Source organism: Mobula hypostoma, chromosome X1 (genome assembly GCF_963921235.1).
Source record: "Mobula hypostoma chromosome X1, sMobHyp1.1, whole genome shotgun sequence".
NCBI lineage: Eukaryota > Metazoa > Chordata > Chondrichthyes > Myliobatiformes > Myliobatidae > Mobula > Mobula hypostoma.
This window is the reverse complement of record NC_086128.1, coordinates 10,680,056-10,698,806: the sequence shown is the minus strand read 5'-3', so window position 1 is coordinate 10,698,806 and position 18,751 is coordinate 10,680,056. Positions and strand designations below refer to the sequence as shown.

At 40.9% G+C, this 18,751-nt stretch overlaps 1 protein-coding gene across 2 annotated transcripts in view; it reads right to left on the bottom strand.

The window, feature by feature from the left end:
- strada (STE20 related adaptor alpha) overlaps positions 1-7,083 on the bottom strand; it is a 47,450-nt gene extending 40,367 nt beyond the window's left edge. For both annotated transcript variants that reach the window (XM_063037488.1, XM_063037489.1), the window contains exons 1-2: positions 7,028-7,083; positions 5,376-5,433 (exon numbers count right to left, since the gene is read on the bottom strand). In XM_063037488.1, coding sequence (XP_062893558.1) covers positions 5,376-5,433; positions 7,028-7,039 — 70 coding nt within the window. In that variant the 5' untranslated portion in view covers positions 7,040-7,083. The remainder of the gene's footprint in view (positions 1-5,375; positions 5,434-7,027) is intronic.
- Positions 7,084-18,751: the final 11,668 nt, after the last annotated feature.

Below are 18,751 nucleotides of genomic sequence, written 5' to 3'. Positions count from 1 at the left end.
CCTGGTGAAGGCAACAAATTATGTGGCTTGCTTCCAGGAACACCCAAAATTATGAAATAGAAGGTATAGGCCTTAGAACTTCCCTTTATAATGCTGAAAGTACAAAGTACGGGAAGATATGGCTAGTGGTGAAATCTTAATGAAGGTGGTGAAAACTATCACTGTGTCGAGGGTAGTGTGTTGGAAGGTGAGGGAGGGGAAACCTTAGCCTTGCTCTTGCTGGTGGAGAGCCCTGTAAACTATGATCGCAGAAAATCCAGTTAATGAAAGAGGAAGACAATTCAGACACACTCACGTGTAAACTCTCATCAACAGAACAGACATCTTAACTGGGGAAACTGGAAGAATGGAATCCTTATAGGAAAGGGGGGGGGGGTGCGAGAGGACACGCAGTCAAGATAGCTGTAGAAGTCTGTTGGCTTATAGTTCATATTGGTCAGTAAAGACTTTGCCCCGATTGGAGATTCTGCCATCAGAATCTAGGACCATCATGAAATTCACCCACTCAATTACCCTAAAATAGTGAGATCATTTCACATTTTCTAAGCTATTCCTCTCAACCTTTACTCAGAGTCAGTTCTTTAACTCTCAAATCAACCCACTAAAATTTCTCTGCACTTTGGAAAATATATCTTTCTATGACAAATATACATTTTCTTACATAAAGAATTTAAAACTGTACTCAGTGCTGTAGGTGTGGCCTCACCAAAACACTGGGGCAAGACTTACATTATACCACATCCTACTTTAAATAAAGGCAAACATTTCTTTTGCCTTTTCAATTGCTTGCTAAAACTGCATGGCAACTTTGTTTCTTGTATAAGGACACCCAATTTTCTCTAAACACCAATGACTACTATCGATATCATCAGTAAGTGAGGCTGGGTATCCTGCTGTAAGTCCCCTACTGATGCCATTGTTTTTCCATCATCTTCAAGGCACAGATCAGGAGAATGAGGAGAAATAGCTGTCTCTATTTCCTGAGGAGACCGAAGTCCTTTAACATCTGCCAGAATGCTGAAGACGTCCTACGAGTCTGTGGTGGCCAGTGCGATCATGTTTGCTGTTGTGTGCTGGGGCAGCAGGCTGAGGGTAGCAGAGACCAACAGAATCAACAAACTCATTCGGAAGGCCAGTGATGTTGTGGGGATGGAACTGGACTCTCTCACGGTGGTGTCTGAAAAGAGGATGCTGTCCAAGTTGCATGCCATCTTGGACAATGTCTCCCATCCACTACATAATGTACTGGGTGGGCACAGGAGTACATTCAGCCAGAGACTCATTCCACCGAGATGCAACACAGAGCGTCATAGGAAGTCATTCCTGCCTGTGGCCATCAAACTTTACAACTCCTTCCTTGGAGGGTCAGACACCCTGAGCCAATAGGCTGGTTCTGGACTTATTTCATAATTTACTGGCATAATTTACATATTACTATTTAACTATTTATGGTTCTATTACTATTTATTATTTATGGTGCAACTGTAACGAAAACCAATTTCCCCCGGGATTAGTAAAGTATGACTATGACTATGATGGAATATGTGCCACCATGAGTGCAGCTCCAACAAGTTATTAACTTTTTGAGGCCATTTAGCCCACCAGAGCAATCCAAGGATCATCCCACCATTCTTTTTACTTGCCCTCTTGCAACCAATGGTGATGCAAAAGCAGCTCTATGTATTGTGAAAAAATTGTCAGATCATCGCAACAATATTCACAATTCTGAGGCAGCATCAGCATATACAAAGATGAGTGATAAAACAGAATGTCAGTAACGAAACAGCTTAGAAATCGGGAATTTTGCACGCAAGTTAGATAACGATGTGCACTAGATTTTTCAAAAAACTCCAATGGGCTGTGAAGGGTTCCTAAAGAGGGCCTAATTTTAATATTCCCCATTGAAAAGTGTGTATTTATCTTTTAAACTCTCCTTAGATTTGGCAAATGCGGGGATTCCAATAGATAACATTGTTCAGAGAACGGCAAAAGAAAAGTTTAAAAGATTTTAAACATTCTGTCTGTGATGACCGCACAAAGTTGTCACTTAAGTATTAGATTCAATGCTGCAAGACCTCAGACACAATAATAACTGGAAGATGTCACTTTAATGCTAGCTGGAGATTTTTCATCTAATGCTCCCACGAGGTACTAAAGCAGATGAATTGACTCAAATTACGAAATGTGGAACTTAAATACAAAGAGTCAGCAGGAAGAAGTTTGATGAAAGATTTATGCAAACTGCTACATTACTTCATTCTGATCCGATGCAAGCTGTTTTCCCAAATGTTGCGCAATACTATGAATGGCCAATATTTGCATGAAGGAGCTATATAGCGCCAAGAAAATGATGCAAGGCAGGCCATGAAAAAAAATACTTTCTTTCCAAGCTTCCTGGACAACTTTTGCAATATAAATCTACTGACAGTGTGACATACAGTGATGAAGCGGTACATTTTCTTGTTGAATTTTTTTTAAAACTCTATTGCCACCTAGTGTACTATCACATAATCTTGGAACTAAAAGAAGCGGCTCCAATCATGCTAATCAGGAATCTCAATTCACCAGTATAATAACTGGTGATGTTGATGGGGGAAAATGTCTTTATCCCTTGGACACCAATTATTCCATATGATCTATCTTTTCAATTCAAGTAACTTCAGATCTCTGTTCAACTTATTTTGCTATAAACATTAATGATGCGAAGACAACCACCAAGTGCCATTAGCCTTGGTCTCAGAACTCAAAGCTTTTTCCCCACTGTCAGCTACATGTTGGTTGCTTCAGACCTGGAGATAAAAATTCAAAGTAATGAAATATAGTAAATTCTGGAGAACTTTAACAGTGAAATTAAGTAAATTTACATATTGTGTATAGGTACTGAACATACCTGCTAAAGAAAACCATATTAAATGTAATTTTTGTATGCATATTTTCACTGTGTATGTTTTTAGTGATAACTTTAGTTAAATAACATAATTTTAATCCCCTAATTATATTATTCACAGAATAATTATATATTGAGGTGAGATTTTATTTCATTTACAAGAAGTGTTACAAAACCCAACTGCATGGAAATACAGGTGTCTCCTGCTTTTCGAACGTTCGCTTTACAAAACCTCACTGTTACGAAAGACCTACATTAGTTCCCTGTTTTCGCTAACAGAAGGTGTTTTCACTGTTATGAAAAAAGGCAGCACGTGGAAACAAAAAGCGCACGCCCCGGATTTGGAACTGCATTCGAGCCAGCATTACTTAAACACGTGCCTGTGAGCATCCGTTAGCAAGATGAGTTCTAAGGTATCGGAAAAGCCTAAAGAGCTTGTAAGGGTGTTACACTTAGCGTAAAACTAGACATAATTAAGCGTTTCGATCATGGTGAATGAAGCAAAGACAACGCGAGTTTGGCTTGTGGAAGCTGACGAAGATGATGTTGAAGAGGTTTTGGCATCCCATGACCAAGAACTGATAGATGAAGAGCTGATGCAATTGGAAGAGGAAAGGATAACAATCAAAACTGAATGCAGTAGCGAACAGACTGAAAATGAAGCCGTCCAGGAACTGAACATGAAACAACTGCGTGAGATTTTCGCTGCAATGATAAAGTACGACTTTAATTTTGAAAGGGTACGTAGGTTTAGGGCAAATTTGCAGGATGGTTTGAGTGCTTACAAAGAACTGTATGATAGAAAAATGCGTGAAGCTAAGCAGTCAAGCAAGCCTTCTACATCAGCCACAGCAGACAACGAACCTCAACCTTCAACACTGAGGCAGGCAGACATAGAAGATGACCTGCCTCCCCTGACTGATGAGATGACACCCCAGTGTCCCCACCACCCCAACCCCTGGGCCGCAGACTGATACATTGCCGCGGAGAATGCAGCGGTAGCCCGGGACGCACCCAGCACATCTTTAAGAAAAAAGCCAAAATAAACAAGCTAATTAATTATGTGCCGCCCGGCACGTAAATGTCGGCCCAGATCAGAGGTGATTGCTGATTTGCGTCGCCTCTGATCTGGGCCGAAATTTACACGCTGGGTGGTACCTAATTAATTAGCTTGTTTAATTCGCCTTTTTTCTTAAAGATATGCTGGGTGCATTCCGGCCACCGCTGTACCCCTGCATGCTTCGTGGATCGGTATCGTTTGGTGTCCTGGAGGTTGGGGACCACTGCACCACCCCAACCTCCGACGACTCAGCCTAACACACCATCATCAATGTGCTCGGCGCTGTCTTCCCAATTCCACTGTACATACATTATTTCTACTTTATATAGGCTGTGTATTTTTATGTGTTACTTGGTATGATTTGGCAGCTTCATAGCTTAAAGGTTACTGGAGAGAGTGTTTCTGCCAAGAGCGCTTGCGTGAGATTTTTGCTACCGAGAACAGTGCGGCAATGATTGTAGAGAAGTATTTCTACTTTATATAGGCTGTGTATTTATCATATCATCCCTGTTTTTACTATACGTTACTGTTATTTTAGGTTTTATGTGTTATTTGGCATGATTTGGTAGGTTATTTTTTGGGTCTGCGAACGCTCACAAATTTTTCCCATATAAATAAATGGTAATTGCTTCTTCGCTTTACGACATTCCAGCTTACGAACCGTTTCATGGGAATGCCCTACCTTCGGATGGCGGAGGAAACCCATAAATGCAAGCACTGTGAATGCCAACATAACACAAAGAATACCAGGTATGGCAGCTAGCTTAATAATAAAATAAACATTTAACATCTGAGGCCGAAAAGGAAAATGCTGGAAGCTTTCAAATGTTGAGAACTGTAATCTTCCAATCATAAAGATTTGCATTCAAATCTTTAACCCTAACAGAATAAGATCCAAATCAATAGCGTGTACATGGAATGGAATAATAATTGTATCCATATTGACACAAAATAAAGTAAAAATAGCAATCCATAGGGATCTTCAGTCCACACACGATGAGGTTAGATATGCAAGCTATTATTCTGTCTTGATGTCTTGAGCCACCCTTGGGATACGAACATTGTTGGTCCCTTTAATTTCCTTTGGATGATGATGGTTATTGACTATTTTAGTTACATGTATTCGCCACACATATTAGCAAGGAAACCAGCCTCTTAAGTGGAAAAATAAATGCATTCAGAATGCCAGTTAAGGGGGCATCAGAACAATCACCTCCAATCAGCCCATAGCAAAGATTTATCACAGCACAATGACATCAAGAGCACAGATATGAAGAAAGTGACAGAGACAGTGATAAGATAGACAGAAGCAGTCAAGTAAAATACTACTGATATCTTAGATATGATTCAACCAACCCATCTGCCAATACCTACCTCAGTTTTCTGAAATGTAAATTTGTGATTGACAGCAATGATGCAGTAACTTACCACCAAACAGTCCCACGTCCTGCAGGCTCTCGACACTCAGCTTTTCAGACACCCACCGCTAGGCCAGCAATTCCGAAAAAGTGAAAATGTAAAAAAACACACCATTAACATTTTGCGATATGCTCTGTAGCATTTTGCAAGGCTTTCCCTGCTCTTAAGACACAAACAACAAAATCAGAAACTGATGAGCAAGCAGCATGTAATGGCCAACAGGCGTACTACTACCATGAGGATGCTGAAAACTTGCCTGCAATGTGGATCAGGTCAATGAAGATTAACACCATCCTCCTCACCAGAAAAGGCAGAAGGCAATGACCCAACAAATACCATACTCCACAATGAAGGAGTGCCACAAATTCAAGGAATAGGTATCTTATCATGAAGGACAACTCATTGAGCTTAAGAATCTGGAGGACTTTGTGCCAAAGTAACGAACATGGACGAAGAGGCATTTGGGATTATTTTTCTTTTCTTGTTATCATTAAAAAGAATATAGAGTAAGTGACACAAAGACAAAAAAAAAAGATCTGCAGATGCTGGAAATCCAAGCAACACAGAAAATGCTGCGGAAACTCAGCAGGCCAGGCAGCATCTATGGAAAACAGTCAATGTTTCGGACGGACACCCCAGGTATTGCTTTGTGTAGAACTATGCAGAACTCTTTCAGTTGTGTGGAATACTCTCTCTCTCTCTCTCTCTCTCTCTGCATTCTGATACTTTGAAACACTGCCAGAACATTCCTCAAAAATAGTCTACGAGAATTGTCAGCTTTCAGTCACCTTAAATCTCTACACTGGTTTAGCTTACAAAAATTATGATCCTGTTAAGTTTATTGCTCTAGGTTCTATGCCCACTTTGAAAAGGAGACTACAACTACAGCTGTGAAGATCCCTGCTGCACCCAGTGACGCTGTGATCTATGTCTCAGAAGCTGATGTTAGGCTGTCATTAAGGAGAGTGACCCTGCCGCAAGGGAGTACGTGGTAAGGCTCTGAAAACTTGTGCCAACCAACTAGTGGGAGTATTCAAGGATATTTTCAACCTCGGCTGGAAGCTTTCACCTGCTTTAAAAAGGCAACAGTTACCTCAGTGCCTAAGAAGAGTAGTGTGAGCTGCTTTAATGATTATCACCCAGTAGCACTCACATCTGTGGTGATGAAATGCTTTGAGAGGTTGGTCATGGCCAGAATGAACTTTTGCCTCAGCAGGGATTTACTGTATTAGAGTTATTTATTTCTATATTATTATGTAATGCTGCTGCTAAGTTATCACATTTCATGACACATGCCAGTGATAATAAACCCGATTTTGACTCAGTTGACCCCTTGCTCCCAGTTATTATTGGCCCTATTGAGAAAACATCCAAAGGTTGCATATATTTCATTTTCCTATTATAACTATAAATATACTTACAGTAGATGGTGGGGCAGACACAATTATAATGGTTAAAAATCCCTTTGGACAAGTTCTTTGATAGTAAAGGCATAAAAAATTATTGTAATAATGTAGACAAATTGAATAGCATAGACAGGCATCAGTCAGCATGAATGAGAATCCATTCCTGTGCCGTTGATTCAATGTTAGGTGATGGTTGGGTATTGAAACAAATAAGGAAAGAGACAAGTGCATGAACCGAAATGAAACTGCACTTACCAAAAATGACATGGAAAAGCTGGATTGTCACTAAACAGACACTTCCATTAGGAGCTCTAATATAAAACAGAACAGCATTATAAACACGTCAGGAAGAAAACGCATAATTACACCATGCAAAATGATTTACTGGTCAGACAGCAACAGCAGATTATATTGCTCCCTTTCTATTCCCTGTTTAAAACTAAAAGATCAGAAACATGTTGTGTTTCCCAAATTCCACAATAGCACACTGTCATTCAACTCAAAAACAGACACTCATCACATTATCTCGCACAACGTGCCAACAAGCTGGTAGACTTTGCCTTGCAGTTATGCTCTCAGTGAGAGACCAATGCATTACAGGAGGTAAACATCTGGTAGATTTTGCAAATGATATTAATTTCTTGTTTCTCAGGACATGGAAATAGAATTATACTACTCAACCCAAGCACAAGCTATCTTTCTTGCCAACCCTTCCAGAATAAGTACATACAGTTGCAAGAAAAAGATTGTGAACCCTTTGCAATTACCTGGTTTTCTAAATTTACTCATAAAATGTGGTCTGATCTTCATCTAAGTCACAATAATAGATCACACCAAAAGCACAATGCTGAAGGAGGTGAAAAAGAACCCAAGGATAACAGCAAAAGGCCTGCAGAAATCTCTAGAACTTGCTAAAGTCTCTGTTCATGTGTCCACTATAAGAAAAACACTGAACAAGAATGGCGTTCATGGAAAAATACTACAGAGGAAACCACTGCTCTCCAAAAAAAAACATGCTGTATGTCTCAAGTTTGAAAAAAGACCACCTGGATGCTCTACAATGCTTCTGGGACAGTGTTCTATTGACAGGTGAGACAGAAGTTGAAATTTTTGGCAGAAGAGCCGTTTTTCCTCTGTTTGGAGGAAAAAAGGGTGCTTCACACCAACACCAAAACCTCATGCCAAATGTGAAGCATGGTGGAAAGAACACCATGGTTTGAGGCTGCTTTCCTGCCTCAGGGCCTGGATAGCTTGCAATTGTTGAGGGAACAAGAAATTCAAAATTGCATCAAGATATTTTACAGGAGAATGTCAGGCTAGCAGACTGTCACCTGAAACTTAACAGAAGTTGGCTAACGCAACAAGACAATGATCGGAAACACAAGAGTAAATCAATAACAGAATGGTTTAAAAAGAACATCCGTGTTTTGGAATGGCCAAATCAGGGTCCATACCTTAACCTAATCGAGATGCTGTGGCATGACCTGAAGAGGGCTGTTCATGCAAGGTACCCCAGAAATATCAACGAACTGAAACAGTTTTGTATGGAGGAGTAGTCTAATATTCCTCTTCACCGTTGTGCAAGTCTGATCAGCGGCTACAGAAAATATTTGGAGGTTATTGCTCTAAAGGAGGTTCTATCAGTCATTCTATCAGTCCCTAACTCCTGTTAGGGAATGAGATAGGGCAGGTGACGGAGCTACGTGTTGGGGAGCACTTTGGGTCCAGTGTTCACAATACCATTAGTTTCAATATAATTATGGAGAAGGATAGGACTGGACCTAGGGTTGAGATTTTTGATTGGAGAAAGGCTAACTTTGAGGAGATGCGAAAGGATTCAGAAGGAGTGGATTGGGACAATTTGTTTTATGGGAAGGATGTAATAGAGACACGGAGGTCATTTAAAGGTGAAATTTTGAGGGTACAGGATCTTTATGTTCCTGTTAGGTTGAAAGGGAAGGTTAAAAGTTTGAGACAGCCATGGTTTTCAAGGGATATTGGAAACTTGGTTCGGAAAAACAGAGGGATCTTCAATAAATATAGGCAGCTTGGAGTTAATGAAGTGCTCAAGGAATATTAAGAAAGAAATTAGAAATGCTAAAAGAAGATACGAGGCTGCTTTGGCAAGTAAGGTGAAAATAAATCCAAAGGGTTTCTACAGTTAATAGCAAAAGGATAGGTAGGGATAAAATTGGTCCCTTAGAGAATCAGAGTGGACAGCTATGTGCGGAGCCAAAAGAGATGGGGGAGATTTTGAACAATTTCTTTTCTTTGGTATTCACTAAGGAGAAGGATATTGAATTGTGTAAGGTAAAGGAAACAAGTAGGGTAGTTATGGAAAGTATGACGATTAAAGAAGAGGAAGTACTGGCGCTTTTAATGAATATAAAAGTGGATAAGTCTCCAGGTCCGGACAAGATATTCCCTAGGACGTTGAGGGAAGTTAGTGTGGAAATAGCAGGGGCTCTGACAGAAATATTTCAAATGTCATCAGAAATGGGGATGGTGCCAGAGGATTGGCGTATTGCTCATGTGGTTCCATTGTTTAAAAAGGGTTCTAAGAGTAAACCTAGCAATTATCGGCCTGTGAGTTTGACGTCAATGGTGGGTAAGTTGATGGGAAGGATTCTTAGAGATGGTATATATAATTATCTGGATAGACAGGGTCTGATTAAGAACAGTCAACATGGATTTGTGCGTGGAAGGTCATGTTTGACAAATCTTATTGAATTTTTTGATGAGGTTACTAAGAAAGTTGACGAGGGTAAAGCGGTGGATGTTGTCTATATGGACTTCAGTAAGGCCCTTGACAAGGTTCCACACGGAAGGTTCGTTAGGAAGGTTCAATCGTTAGGCATTAATATCAAAGTGGTAAAATGGATTCAGCAGTGGCTAGATGGGAGACGCCAGAGAGTAGTGGTGGATAACTGTGTGTCAGATTGGAGGACGGTGTGTAGCGGTGTGCCTCAGGGATCTGTACTGGGTCCAATGTTGTTTGTCACATATATTAATGATCTGGATGATGGGGTGGTAAATTGGATTAGTAAGTATGCAGATGATACTAAGATAGGTGGTGCTGTGGATAATGAAGTAGGTTTTCAAAGCTTGCAGAGAGATTTAGGCCAGTTAGAAGAGTGGGCTGAAAGATGGCAGATGGAGTTTAATGCTGAAAAATGTGAGGTGCTACATTTTGGTAGGACTAATCAAAATAGAACATACATGGTAAATGGTAGGGCATTGAAGATTGCTGTAGAACAGAGGGATCTAGGAATAATGGTGCATAGTTCCCTGAAGGTGGAATCTCATGTGGATAGGGTGGTGAAGAAAGCTTTTGGTATGCTGGCCTTTATTAATCAGAGCATTGAGTATAGGAGCTGGGATGTAATGTTGAAATTGTATAAGGCATTGGTAAGGCAAAATTTGGAATATTGTGTACAGTTCTGGTCACCGAATTATAGGAAAGATGTCAATAAAATTGAGAGAGTACAGAGGTTTACTAAAATGTTGCCTGGGTTTCATCTCCTAAGTTACAGAGAAAAGTTGAACAAGTTAGGTCTTTATTCTTTGGAGCGTAGAAGGTTGAAGGGAGACTTGACAGAGGTGTTTAAAATTATGAGGGGGATTGATAGAGTTGACGTGGATAGGCTTTTCCCATTGAGAATGGGGGAGATTCAAAGAAGAGGACATAAGTTGAGAGTTAAAGGGCAAAAGTTTAGGGGTAACATGATGGGGGAACTTCTTTACTCAGAGAGTGGTAGCTGTGTGGAACGAGCTTCCAGCAGAAGTGGTTGAGGCAGGTTCGATGTTGTCGTTTAAAGTTAAATTGGATAGATATATGGACAGGAAAGGAATGGAGGGTTATGGGCTGAGTGCAGGTCGATGGGACGAGGTGAGATTAAGAGTTCGGCACGGACTAGAAGGGCCGAGATGGCCTGTTTCCGTGCTGTAATTGTTATATGGTTAAATACAAGGGTTCACTACTTTTTTCAGCCTGGACTGTGAATGATTGAACAATGTGCTCAATAAAGACATGAAAAGTACAATTGTTTGTGTTATTAGTTTAGGCACACTGTGTTTCTCTATTATTGTGACTTAGATGAGGATCTGACCACATTTTATGAGTAATTAATGCAGAAAACCACGTAATTACGAAGGGTTTACAAACTTTTTCTTGCAACTGTAAATGGGTAAATACAGAATAATGCTGCCTCAGCAAGGATATGGATACCAGCATAAAATAATGGGGAAAATGCACAAATAACAAGCAGAGAAAACAAACAGAAAATATTGTATGCTTCAAAAGCATGAAGGATCAGATGGGACAGAACTGTAAGATGATCTAAATAAAATTGGATTTGCCTCATGCGAGAAAATTCAGCAGGGTAATCGATGAGCTAGAGGCATGAGAAAACCAAAATGAAGGAAAAGATTAGTGACTAGAAATTCATTATTGTAGTACATGTTATGACCAGGAAGGCCCTGTTTCCATGCTTATAGCTCTGACTCCAGTACTATCTTCTCCAGAATGTTACAATATCTAGAATTTTCAGTGGTCACAATTTGACAAGGAAAAATTGTGAATACGTTGATAACTGTTTCCGTGACAAATTGTGACCACTGAAAATTCAGATATTTTTTCATTTAGAGATGTAACAGTGACATAAACTTGATGAAAGTGTAACAAATTGTGCTTGCAATGACAAGCTATTTGAGGCTTGGACACACACATAATTAATTCTCTTGTCGTGTTATTTGCAATAAAAACTACTGGTTGAAGATTTGGACATAAATGTAGGATATGACAGAAAAATTGATGCTGTTAATGACGTGGAAGATAATTATAGGCTATTGATGATATTGATCAGTTGGCAAGATGGGTCATGAAATGGTAGGTGGAATTTAATCCTGATATACCCTGAGAGGATTAATAAGATAGAAAATACATAATCAGTACAGGGTAGGGCCCTAAACAATTTTCAAGAACATAGTGATTTTGGTTTACAAGACCAGTGATCCTTGAGGATGGAACCACAGGTGGACAAGGTAGTGAAGAAGGTATATGGGACTCTTGCTTTCACTGGCCAAGGCATACAATAGTATGGAGACTATAAAACATTAGTTAGGCTACAGCTGGAGTATTATGCATAGTTCTGGGGACCACACTATGGGAAGGACATGATTGTACTGGAAAGGATACAGATGGGTCTCACCAGGATGTTGCCTGGGATAGAGCTTTTCCTTGGGCGAGAGGAAGTTCATGGGAGTGGGGGAACCAGATAGATGCGCAGAATGATGAGAGGCAGTGTCTCGAAAAAGTATTCAGCCCCCACAACAGTTTTCACATTTTACTATCTTATTTTCTAAATTTAAAATATATTGAAGTAGGATTTTTTGAGCTAATCATGCATAATTGTGCATCATGTCAAATCAAAAGAAAAATCCCAAAACCTGTCAGCAATTTACTAAAAATTAAAAGCCAAAATTGTAAGGCTAAAAAAAGTATACATCTCCTTCATAATTTGTACGCCAACTTTCCTCAGGTGCAATATACAGCATTATCTTACCAACTCACCCAATTTGTTGATGTACTGTAGAAAATTGGAAGATTACCAGTTTTCAATGAATTGATACGAATAAATACCCCTCTCTCTGTAAGATCCAACAATATGGTAGATTTTCAACAGACCAAACCAAAATGAAGACAAAAGAGCATTCAAGACAAGTCAGGGAAATTATAATGGAGAAGTACTAATCTGGGGAAGGGTACAAGACCATCTGAAAGGCACTGAACATACCTTGGAGCTCAGTGCAGTCTGTCGTGAAAAAGTGGAAAAAATATGAAACTACAGCTACACTGCCAAGGTCAGGCCGTACCTCTAAAATTAGTCACTGGAGAAGAATGGCACTTGTAAGAGAGGCTACTGTGAATGCCAACAGTCACTCTGAGTGAGCGGCAGAAGTCAGTGGTTTCAACTGGAGATGAAGTTCATGGCTACACAATTTCTAAGGCCTTGCACAAAACGGGTATTTATGGAAGAGTGGCAAAGAAGAAACCCTGGCTAAAAAAAAAAGTACATCCTTGCCTGTAAAGACTTCCAAAGTACCACTTAGAACAGGGGTCCCCAACCTATTTTGCACTGCGGACTGGTTTAATGTCGACGATATTCTTGCGGACTGGCCGTTTGGGGGGGGGGGGTTGTTGTTCACGTTCAACAGTGCGTGACAGGGAATGAGTAAAGGTGCAGCTGACTCATATCGTTTCATATCGCCAAATCATATCATTTCCGTGCGGCCCGTTACCGGTCCGGTGGTTGGGGACCTCTGACTTAGAAGATCCTGTAAAGATGTTGAAGGTGGTCTTGTGGTAGGATGAGACTGAAGTGGAAGTTTGTGGCCTCAACACTAAGCAGCATGTGTGGTGTAAATCTAATACTGCACATCAGCCAGGTAGCACCATCCCTACCATAAAGAGTGGTGGGGGTAGCATCATGCTATGGGAATGTTTTACAGCAGTGGGAACTGAAAATTTGGTCAGGATTGATGGGAAGATGAATGCTGCTAAATACAGAGAGATCCTGGATAAAAACCTGCTAGCTTCCACCAGAAAGCTTAAACTGTGGAGGAAGTTTGTCTTTCAGCAGAATAGTGGTGCAACGCACACTGCCAAAACAACCATGGAGTGGCTTCAATGAAGAAATTTGATTTCATTGAGCGGGCCAGTCAGAGTCCTGACTTAACCCGACTGTACATCTCTAGCAAGAACTTACTTAAGATTGCTGTTCACCGCCAATCCCCAACTAATCTGACACAGCCTGAGCAATTTTGCAAGGAGGAATGGACAAATCTTGCTCCATCACTTTGTCCAAAGCTAACAGGGACTTATTCAAAAAGACTACTGCCCTGTAGTAACTGCAAGAGGTGGTTCAACTAAGCACTGAACAAAAGCAGATGAATACTTTTAAACTGCTAACATTTCAGTTTTTGAATTTTTAAGCTTTTCATGCTTTACAGTTGTCCCTGTTTTTGGGCTTTACTGTGAAAAAGGGAGCATGAGATTCACAAATAAAAATTCTCAGTTATATTTATCAAAATCCCTGGTTGTAATACCCATTTATGTTGAAGAAAAAAGGGTTGGGGCTGAATAATTTCATGAGGCACTTTACATCAGAATCAGAATCCTTTATTAACGCCAAGTATGTGGACACATACAGGGAATTTGATGCTGGTTTCCCTGAGCTCTCACTGTACAGAATCAAAAAGCAAACAATAGTACAAATAATCGTGAACTATATACAGTGAGGTATACCTGTGTATGTACAGGTGGACTTGGTTTATAATAGACTAAAATTCAAGTGTTCATAAGATTGATGGCATACGGAAAGAAACTGTTCTTGTACCTATTTGTCCTGGCATACAGTGATCTAAAGTGCCTACCAGAAGGAAGGAGTTGGAACAGGTGATGTCCAGGGTGTGATGGGTCTACAATGATGTTGCTTGCTTGCTTCCTGACTCGAGATGTATATAAGTCCTGGATCGAGAGCAGCTTCACACCAATAATCCTTTCCACAGCCCTGACGGTTCTTTGGAGTCTATTCTTGTCTTGTTTGGTAGCTGATCCAAACCAGACAGTGATGGACGAACAGAGAACAGACTGGATTATTCCTGAATAGAATTGAATCAGCAGCTCCTGAGGCAGGTTGTGCTTCCTGAGTTGACGTAGATGAGTTAATAGTAATGGGGCTGTTTAGTAATACATGAAAATCAAGGGCTGAGATTTTTAGAGGGATCTGATAAAAAAAACCTTTCAAAGACAATTGCTGGAATGTGGAATCCACTGCTTGAGGCAGTAGAGGAAGGTACTAAGGCATTTAATAAATGTCTAGATGAGCACTTGATTTACTAAGGCATGCTTTCTCACTTCCAAAAATGATCCTTAAAGTTTAAGGGTTTCAGGGGGATCTACTTGACCCAATGTTTGTGGTTTAGCAATTTCAGCAGTTATATAATAGATCTAAAAAGTAACACTACTACTTGAATGAATAGTAGTTTAACAATGAAGAACTATTATGTCATTTAATTGGGAAGTATCTGCATTGCATACAATTCAGAGGATCAGCAACTTTAAATTCCTCAGTGTTATCACTTCAGAGGACCTGTCCAGGGTTTTGCATATAAGTGCAATTACGAAAAAAAGCACACCAGCACCTGTATTTCCTTAGGAGTTTGTGAAGATTCAGCATGACATCTAAACCTTTGACAAACTTTCACAGATGTGTAGTGGAGAATATACTGACTGGTTGCATCTCAGCCTGATAATAGAAACATTAAAAACCTCCCCACCATTGAGCACATTTACACAGGAAACATTGCCACCGGAAAGCAGCATCCATCATCAGGGACCCCCACCACCCAAGACATGCTCTCTTCTCACTGCTGCCATCAAGAAGGTGGTACAGGAGCCTCAGGACTCACACCACCAAGTTCAGGAACAGTTATTACCCCTCAACCATTAGGCTCTTGAACCAAGGGAATAACTTCACTCACTCCATCACTGAATTGACCCATCAACCTATGGACTCCATCTCATGATCACGATATTATTATTATTATTACTTCATTTTGCATTTGCAGTTTGTTGTCTTCTGCACTCTGGTTCTCCATCCATTTGGTGTGGCCTTTCATTGATTATATTATGGTTATTGGATTTGTTGATATACCAACAAGAAAATGAATCTCAGGGTTGTATATGGTGGCATATATGTACTTTGATAATAAATTTAGTTTGAACTTCTTGGACCCAGTTGATCACCACTGATAAAATTGAGTTGTAAACATCCTCATCTTTGAAACCCATGTTTGCTTAGCAACGGGGTTATTTCAGGATGAAGACTTCCTTCAACTCAGGGCATGGTAGTGCAGCATTTAGTGCTGCCGTCTCATAGCTCCAAGCCTATGTGTAGTTTGCACATTCTCACTGTAATCACCTGGACTTCTGCTGGGAGTTCCTGCTGTAGCTTAACTGCCTACTGTTAATATCTCCTCAGTGCAGTTTCCAGAAGAAACAGTTGAGAAGTGACAAAACAAAACACCAATATGATGTCAATTGCTATTAAACACCTTCAGGTTTCACTATACAGGCTACAAATACAATGGCTTCCTGCTAGTTGCTCCCCAGAGGTGAGAAGTCATGTTTGTTGGGGGCTCTCAGGGAGTGATAACTCTGATAAGTCTGCTTCTGGTTGCAGCTCCCCCCCCCATGTGCGGGTGCAGGACGGGACAACTGACTGGATAACCAAGGAGGAGACCCAGTGGAGGGAGGTCAGCACACGCAAGCTCCACATCAACCACTCGAAGTACCAGGCAACCCAGATGCTACATCTGATGTTAATGTTTTCACCCTAGCCCCCTCCCTACACAAACTCACATGAATAAGTAACACAAAGCACCTAAGACAGTGTTCCATTAGGACTCCCCAACTGTATTGGAGACAACCACACCAGAATGGGGTTCGTGAAACCACAAAAGCCGATGTTTAACACAGAGCTGACCACAAGACAATAACTTTCCCAACCACCAAAACGAAGACTGTAAACAATGTCAATGTTAAATGTAAAGGGAAAAGGCAGTTTCAAAGACATCCCGCATTTACAAGAGTGAGACTCAGTACATGAGTCTCAGTTCCAAAGTAGGATCATTGACCTGAAAGACCAAATCTGATTTTTGGTACACAGGTGTTGCCTGACTGCTGGGCATTTTTTGGCATTTTCTATTTTGTTTAAAAATTCTTGGCTCAGGGAATTAATCAGCTTTTGGTTTTATTAATTTCTCCAATATTATTCATACGAATTTGTTTAATGTTGCTTTTTAAAAAAACTTACGCTCCCTAGCATTGCCGAATAATACGTTTCATCTTCTGTGAAGAAAAACCCCAAGTATTAGTTTAATTGCTGTCATAATTCCTCCATTATAAACTCTCCCAGCTCTGACTGAGTGATCTACATTGACCAGGTAAATACAAGTATTATCACTCACAAACACCAAGTGGATCATGCATCCCAGTCTGCTTCCATCGTCACCACAGCCAAATTTAAATCAAGTGAATAAGCAGCAAAACTTCTGCCATGATTATCCTCAGAACTGGTGTCCAACAAGGGTATGCTCTCAGTCCTTTACATTACTTCCTATGATTGTGCGGCCAGATTCTGCACTAACTCCACCAACAAATCTGCAGGTGTGATCACCGTGATGTGCTGGATCATCAAACAATAAGGAGATGGAGTACAGGAAAGAGTGCTAAGACAACTATCTTTCCCTCAATGTCAGCAAAAGAGAAAAACTAATCATTGACTTCAGGAAGTGGGAGAGGAGGTCAGAGTACACAACCTGTCCCTCGATGTTACTGAAGTGAAGATGGTTGAGAGCATTCCACCCAGATACATCACAAATGTTTCCGAGTTGTTTCTCTCTATTTCTAGGACTGATGGGCAGAAGGTAGCCAGCTCAAGTAGCAAAGGTAATGGTTACTCCTCCTTCTGGAATAGCAACCCAGTAGAGAAAATACATCTTTCTGCCAAGACTACACACATTGTAGGAACCTTTTGGAATAGTAAAAAAAAGCCAAGGTGATAGCTAAAACAAAAAAACTCAACTGAAATATTCAGGATTATAAGCAGCATAGATGGGAGATGTAGCAGGAAACACTTCTCTTAACAGTGGAGAAAACCAGAGGCTTATGTGACGTGTACCTGTCATTCCCTCAGGTAGTGCATACCAGATTCCAACCGATGCCTGCGTGAAAAAATATTTCCTTTCAAATAACCCCCCCCCACACCATTATCTTTTCACGTTCCACAGGCAACACTGATTTGACCGAAACCTGTAAAACACGTCAATCGCTTTGTTACAAAGAGGAGTGTACAGGTCAAGTTGTCTCTTTTGTTAACATCTAAGCATCCAAAAGCCGAAGCCAACAAGAAACCTTGTTCGGCGACCTGCACACAAAATTTCCACTAAATCATAATGTGAAAATTAATAACCGGAATGCTTATGTAATAACGCTAAAGGACGAAAATCACAGAGGAGTCGCCTGATCTTGTTGAGAGTAATGCCCCGCACCACTAGCTTCCACCCATCCACCCGCCTGACGATCTAAACAAGGCCTGGTTTTCGCACTTCCGGCTGTGCAGTTCCCCCGCAGTACTGCATTAGAGTCAATTAACCAGGATTGGGCTGGATCTTAACCCGACACCTCCATCTCTGGCCATGAGGAGCGTCTCTCTCCCGCCCCCCCCACACTGTGCATACAGAGCACCATCTCTCTAGCAAACAGGCAGCAGTTCCGCGCCCAGAGGCCGAACTATCCGGATGCTACGGGTGCTCGTCGGTACACTGACTACAGACCTGCTACAGCATACGATCTCACATAACCAGCTACAAAACAACTCCAGCTACATACAAGGCGAGTTCCCACTGCTTTTCACAAACAACGGACAAACCCGGTTCAACAGATCCTCGCTCACCTTATACTCCACTCAGCCTCGGCCAGCACTCTTATATGGGCGGAGACATCCACCGGATGTCCCGTCTCCTCTGTTCAATCTTACAGGAGCATTCCTACTGATTGACATCCTAATCAAGCAAGGACAGCGCAATCCCTGACTGTAATTGGGCTATTTAATAATCAATCATATTCATCCTGCAGCTCGAGCCGCGGCTGGGATGTTTGCTGGTGACGTCGCCAAATACAATCGGAGTTTTTATTATATTTCTGTTTTCCATTTCGCTGCATCAACAAGCGACCGTCAGTTTACAACAAAACTGCGGCTGTTGCTTCACCACAGACCAACATCACTGAGCAAAGACACCATGGGGGTGGGAGGGGGGAAATCGTGTTGTTACCCTTTGACCCAGTGACATCACGCAATTTAATCACGACATGCAGTATTATCGACGTTTTTAAAGTTGGCGGCGCACGGAGGT